The sequence below is a fragment of the Seriola dumerili genome, unplaced genomic scaffold (assembly GCF_002260705.1).
Source record: "Seriola dumerili isolate Sdu_G_001 unplaced genomic scaffold, Sdu_1.0 BDQW01000161.1, whole genome shotgun sequence".
NCBI classification, from domain to species: Eukaryota; Metazoa; Chordata; class Actinopteri; order Carangiformes; family Carangidae; genus Seriola; species Seriola dumerili.
The window spans coordinates 789,208-796,142 of record NW_019174416.1 but is presented as its reverse complement, the minus strand read 5'-3'; the positions used below and the strand labels follow the sequence as shown (position 1 = coordinate 796,142).

Below are 6,935 nucleotides of genomic sequence, written 5' to 3'. Positions count from 1 at the left end.
GTAATTATTGCAGGATTACATAATTGTTGAGATATTTCAGTCTGAAACAAAGTGGTAGACCAACCGACAGACGTACATTGCCATCTTCAAAGCCATGCTGCATCATGGCAAAAAATCTCTTTCTGTTTTTATGATACTAAACGCGCAATATCATATGGTTCCTAATAAAAAAAAAAGGAAATAGTGTTGCTGACAAGTTTTACTGTTAAGACCCAGGAGATTTGTTTCTACTTACTTTTGACCATCTTTTGACTGAACATAAACTTTCAGGGATCTTCACGAGCTTTAGAGCAGGATATTTTTATACACTGCAGCTCTTGTCTTTTTCATTTGGAAGCTATTTTTCTCAGGCATTACCCAAAGTGGCCTTGAATCTATTGGACTCAGTCGGTGGAGGAGAACATGTAGCAAACGAGGTTGGCAAATTAATTCTCTTAGTGTTAATAAAAGACAGCTTAGCCTGACTAAGGGGAACATAATTAACAAAAATCCTTTAATTTACTTGATTGTCCCTTGGATGAACATGTGATTTACTAATTAACCTGTTGCAGCCCACTTCCCTCAATCCCAGTAATGAGCAGAGTGGTGAATGCAATCAGCTTGACCCTATCATTATTTGTCATGAATAAATGTATGCGTTACCATTATTATCAATTACACATCCTGCAATATATAATCATGCAGAAATTATGCATATCTATTCAGCTCCCCACCTCTCAGCTCGTTCCTGAATTGCTCATTTGAAAACATAAGACACAACAGCTCAGCTAACAAGCAACAGTCTCCTAGGACACAGACACAAGCATAAACACACACACACACACAGGCATGCACACTCATACAAACACTTCCTACCCCTGAGTGGAGTTTCCCTGATTCTCCAAATAATGTCAAAACTAAACACAATGTCAACTCAGTAAAAATTACAATCACATTGTGTGAGGTACATTAGTTTAGACAACTCACCACAGAGGGACAGGCCCTCTTTAACATAAAGCTGAAACAGTTTGGTTGTGTCACTTCCTATTCTCTAAACTTCACATCATGTGGTTCTTGGTCTCGGCAACTTCCTCTTTTGCTACGTATCAGAACTGACGACAGTATTTACTTTCCACCTCATGCTTAGCGGAGGATTTATGTAAAAAAGCTTCAACCCGTGCGTACAGCGGAGCTTTAATTTTGTTTGAGACTTTATGAGGATTTGAAGATTCGATCAGCCATGGATGGAGACGTGCTGTCTTTGTCATCTTCTTCATCTTTATCATCCTCATCAGCGGCAGCAGAAACACAGAAAGGTACTTCACCCAAGAGAGACAGCAGCCTCCCTCAGAGCCAACAGAGTCATAAACCAGCTGAAGCATTGTGGTATGTATGTTCTTATTTCTACACAACCAGGGTGGGCACAAAAACAGGGACCCCTAATAATGTAATATGTAACAATTTTAATGTAAGAACTCTACCAACTGCAACAACATTTCACTGAGTGACAAAAAATATTGAATCTTATACAGTAAGTAATAAGGTGGTATTTATTGTATAAGTATTGTATTAAGTACAACAATTATTAATATAATCTAATGTTCTTAGTTCACCAAGCTTACTTAGATATACAGTTTGAGACTGATCAATTTGATCAAATTGTAGAAACAGTATGAAACTGTCAGCATAGAGAAGTTGTATTTCTGATAATGAGAGAGATGTTTCATGAAGCAGTTTAGTGAGCGGAGGAATTAATAGTGGCTGTGGAGTTTCCAGTGAGGTCATAAAGAGGCTTCAGTTCATTTTTTCACAACACTGACACACCAACATGTAAAAAGAAAAAAAAGAAAAACTAGTGAAATTATACCTATTATATAATGTTATTTCTTTTATATTTAAGTGACTAATAGTAATGGTTTTTAATGTGGGCACACTTGGTAAGTGCCGTGGCCACACTACCTACACAAATGATTGGTCTGCCTTAAAATATCCATGTTGAATTGTGAAACTTCACACTTCTCTCCTGCGTAAGGGGATCCGACTACAGCCATCAACCAGCTACACACAGAGATGTATCTAGAGTGATATTTGTCAGAGTTGCCATGAGCAAGAAGGAAAGATATTATCTCTCTTTTTATCATATGCCATGACAGTGAATTAGCATATTGCTGCGGGAGGCGGTGGCATTTTGGTGTCCTTCCAAGACGGCATACGACTGAAAACTTTGTAAAACTGGGTCACACAGTGTACATCGGCTGTCAGAGGAGCTGATAGAGAAGAGGCTCCGGATCAGAGAGACATTGAGCATGGTGTGGTCCCAATAGGATGGCTGAAAATACATTGCTGACTTGCCAAGACGGTATTGGACATGTACATGTTAACAGTTTGTGCTCATACTGGCCACTAGAATTAGACTCCATTTCATTTCATTTCAGCTTCTGCCTTCATCCTACACCGCAGACCGTGTTGGTTCATTGTGGATGATTCCCTCATTAGTGGCCATAAACAACCTTCGTTAAAGCCCTTTCCTGCCTTCTTGAATCCATAGGGATGACATATGATTTGGAGTGTAGATTTAGACAAATATTTTGACTCTGGGTCAACTTTCCTTTTATGTAATAACCCTTTTTTGATGATCTGATGTATGATGTCTAATGTAGGTTTCACACAGACAGCAATATGTTTCATTGAGAACATATCCTCTTGGATGATATCTTTTCTGAAAATGCCCTTGTTTTGATCTTGAAAACACATTTTCGAACATTATCCAGGCACTTTGAGTAGTTTTCTTAAGGAAATAGTTCAACATTTTGTGAGAAATACTAATTATCTTTCCTTTTAAGAGTTGGAGGAGAATATTGACACCACTCTTATGTCTGTAGGCTACGTAGAAAAATATAAAGTTACAGCCAGCAGCTGGTTAGATTTGCATAAAGACTGGAAACACGGGGAAACAGCTAGCCTGGTAGCCCCCTTAACAAGAGTCAAAGTGTAAAAACAAGTTGTGTTCTTACAAGGGGGTCATCCCTGCAACATTGCCACGCAGACAGTGGAAACTCCAGAAAATCACTGGTCCCAGGCGAGAAATAGTCCCACACACCCTGTAAATCTGCAACTAATTGGGGTTTTTCGTTCTTGTTGTTACCTTTGGACAGAGCCACTTTAGCTGTTTCCCCTCATTTCCTGTCTTTATACTAAGCTATACCCACTGCTTGCTATAGCCATGACACATGACATGACAGTATATTTTTAAGCCAAAGAAGACGTCATTTTTAATTTCCTATTTCCATGATGCCTCAGGGGACTATATGTTGTGAAAACTGCTAAATACTTAAATGTCATTTTAGCCCTAAATAGACCTACATCCTCCTATTTGTACTGCCTCGACCTGTGAATATAACTCTCTGAAATTGTGTAACACCAGTATTCACATAGCAGGACACTACGTAAGTGGATGAAAGCATGTGTTTGTGGGGGAGTTTAGCCTTAAGGGGGATCAGAGGTGATCGATTCTTTGTAGCACTTAGCTCTCTGAGGTTACAGTAGTCCTACAGTATGTTTGTGTGAAGAAGCCCTGGGGGCAACATGCCGAGTTGTGTGTTCTTCCCTGAGCTGATTCCCCCTGGGCCCTCCGCTTTCTCTCTGTCAGCTATTCCTTTTGGACAAGACCTCACAACAGGGCTGGTGGAAAGGAAGCTGGTTTGACTAATTAATATTTGCAAATATTTTCCTTTTCTCCAAGAGGTTTAATAGAAATCAACATTTTCTAGGGATCATCGCACATTGTTTCCAGAGGCTATCGATATGCAAATACATAGCAGATAGTAAACAGAGATTTTGATTGGCCAGAGTAGCAGATGCAGAAAAATCCACCACTCTGTGTGTGTATCTGAGTGTCTTGAGTGCATAATGTGACTGTGCATGCATGTGTGTGCGTGCGTGGGCGTGCATAATAACTCCAATTCGATTCTCTGTAAGTGCACTCTATGCGAGTGGGTGTTCAAAAGTGCCCTGACGTTCTTGTGTGCGTACAAGTGTTTGCTTATTATTGGAAACCCACTGCTAATCTTCATCATCATGACTTTATTTATGGCACATATCCTCTGTGTATGTGTCCATGTATAAACTGTATGCGTGTGTCGGTGTGCGTGCAGGACAGAAGATGTGAGTCCCGTGGGTGACAGGTTGCTGTCCACAGAAGAGCAAGTCACTCTGATCACAGAGAGTATGACAGTCACCTCCACTGACCAGGAGAAACTGCTGCTGCTGAACAAGAACACTGAGCTCCGCAGAGTCAACAAGGAGGTACATCACCACCTTACTGCTGATGTTGGCAATTACTTTTAGTTTTCTCTGAATACCAGAGGAGGACTGTGGGTGTTGTGTGAAAACTGCTGCTAAGCTGTGAAGAATCATCATTAAAGTAAAATTTTCACGATTATACAACCTTGGCTTCCAGATTTTAATTAGTTGCTGCTTAATGAAATGGAGGCAACTGAAAATGATTCTCTGGATTGACATAAACTTGTCATGTCAGTCTGTCCTCACAACAACGTGAGTGTAGAGCGTCTCACTTCAATGACCTGAATTGACTTCCTGATGCACACGCTGTTGGGAGGACAGACTGACAATGATGGCAATAATGATGAAATGAATCATGCTATCAGTGGCTGCAGCGGGGGCAATGGCAGTGATGATGATGATGATGATGATGGTGGTGGTGGTGTGTTACAGCTGATGAAGCTGAATGAGGACTGGGACCAGGTGTACCGGAGTGCCACACTGGGTCTACAGCACAGGCTGGAGGCTTTGGAGCTGGAGAATTCTGCCATCAAACAGCTCAACAGTAGACTGCTGCTCAAAGTAGAGCACCAACAGGTAAATACACTCAAGTACTTCAAGCATGCTACAAAGCCCCTGCTTCGGTGCACTGGTATAGACCCTCAAAAGTGGGTGTAGATACAGTACATGGGGGGATTCCTAAACTGTGGGTTATCATCACAGGTTTAACATTTGTGGTTTCATGTGGGCTGTTTACTATTTCACTTTGGTTTGCAGAGTGCTAAAGAGTACTATGAGCAGGCTCTGATGCAGGAGCTGAAGAAGAACCAGGAGCTGCAAGAATACATCAGGCTGCTGGACAGCAGGATGCAACACCCAGAGAGAGCCTGCACAACTGTCAGACAGGTACCTGTCTGTGGATTTGCGCATCTGATCAGATTGTGCATTTTCATTTCTGTCAATATTCTCTCATCATCACTTTGTCTTCTGTTTTCACTAAAGGGCAGCTTCAGTGCTGTGGTAAGCGATCCTGTGTCATGCCCCACCAGCAATCCACCATCCAGAGATCCCGACCTCTCACCCAGCCACTTATCTGGTTACAACCCTTCCTCCTTTTCCAAAGCTTCTTCAAGCCCAGAGGCTGGATGGCAGGGAAAAAGCCAAAGCAGCAATACCCCACTGGGAGCACTGGGAGACTCCCACCAAGAAGTGCAGGATCTAAAAGAGCAGCTGGAGGCACTAAGATGTCAGGTGGGCTGCTCTCTTCAGCACAGCATCATTGTGATGAGAGCAGAACTGATGTCAACTCACTGTTGCCAGGGGAAGATTTGCTTAATGTTTAGGAGGAGCAATCAGATGGTGAACTGCACCACCAAGTGGTGGCTCTGTACCTCTCTGAAATTTGCTCACAGCATAACAATAGATATCTGCAGGTCACAAGATATGGCTTTGATACTGGCTCACTGCCATATTGATGTTTTGTATCAGCAGACCCAGATTTATGAAGCAGAATATCAGACGGAGCATAACGACCACAAACACACAATGCAGGAGAACCGCAGGCTGAGGAAGAAGAGGGAGGAGATGCGTCAACAAGTGGCACTACTGCAAGAGCAGGTACTGTTCTAATTGTTTGTGCACATGCACACAAACACACACACGAATGCATATGACATACACCAACACATTCACACATAAAAATAAATGATCACATGTATCTGCAATTTGATCTTGACCCAAAAACAAACCAAAAACTGATGTGCTTCGGCAAATGAAAATTCATGCAGTGCTGCAATTATTTTGTTAATTGTGTCAATCAAACGAGAGACTTCAGTGCCAGTGGTGAAGTGGTTAAATGTGGGATGTGTAAGCTAAATATAGTTAAATATTTACTGTATGGGTAGTGCAATGGCAGTTTAAGCATAGTGTAGTAGTCATATGATCTAAAATGAAGCTTAATTTAAAAAAAAAAAAGCCTTTGATGAGATATTTTCACAACTCCACATCGACTCCATGTTTTCTTTTACTGACTCTGTCTGGTGTTCTGACATTGCTACAGCTCAAGGTTTATGAGGATGACTTCCGACGGGAGCGGTCTGACAAACAGATGCTGCAGCGGCTGTTGTTAAAGAAAACGCCCACAAACAAGGACCCTGTGCTTATCCACCGCTGCAATAATGAACAGCAGCCACTAGGAGGAGACAAGAGGACACAAAGTGGAGAGAAAAGAAAACAGCACCACCCACTCTGCCCCAAGCACCTGAACAGGGACAAAGAATCAGAGTGAGGTCCAGAGGGAGAGAAAACCATGACCATGTACACACATGAAGATTAAGAGCATGAGTCTAAACCTGGGAAAGTGAAAATCATAAATGTGTCAATGATTTGTACTCACTCTCATTTGGAAAACCTGCACAGTGATATTATAGAGATGCTGCACTATCTCCACACCACAAGGAAAATTGGACTCTACATGTAATCTTAGCAGTGGATTTCATCCCCCCCCCAAACAAATCTGAAAAAAAAAAAAATGAACAAATCTGGACTCAAGTGCTTCACTGGTTTTTCAAGGTTTATCCTTGGTAAGCTTCATGAAAATAATACAAACTTAAAGTTGAATTGTAGGCTATAGTTAACAGGGGGTTCTGTTCAATATATATCTCACACAGTTATTA

At 41.5% G+C, this 6,935-nt stretch overlaps 1 protein-coding gene across 2 annotated transcripts; it reads left to right on the top strand.

The window, feature by feature from the left end:
• The first annotated feature begins 1,066 nt into the window (after positions 1 to 1,066).
• On the top strand, positions 1,067 to 6,758 carry LOC111226689. Of its 2 annotated transcripts, none has more exons than XM_022751972.1 (7): positions 1,067 to 1,365; positions 4,134 to 4,284; positions 4,714 to 4,857; positions 5,038 to 5,166; positions 5,263 to 5,511; positions 5,752 to 5,877; positions 6,320 to 6,758. In XM_022751972.1, the coding sequence occupies exons 1-7, from the start codon at positions 1,220 to 1,222 to the stop codon at positions 6,545 to 6,547; spliced, it is 1,173 nt and encodes a 390-aa protein (XP_022607693.1). In that variant the 5' UTR covers positions 1,067 to 1,219; the 3' UTR covers positions 6,548 to 6,758. The 2 variants fall into 2 exon arrangements, with proteins under 2 accessions (XP_022607693.1, XP_022607692.1); XM_022751971.1 differs by having other exon boundaries at positions 5,749 to 5,877.
• The last annotated feature ends 177 nt before the right edge of the window (positions 6,759 to 6,935 follow it).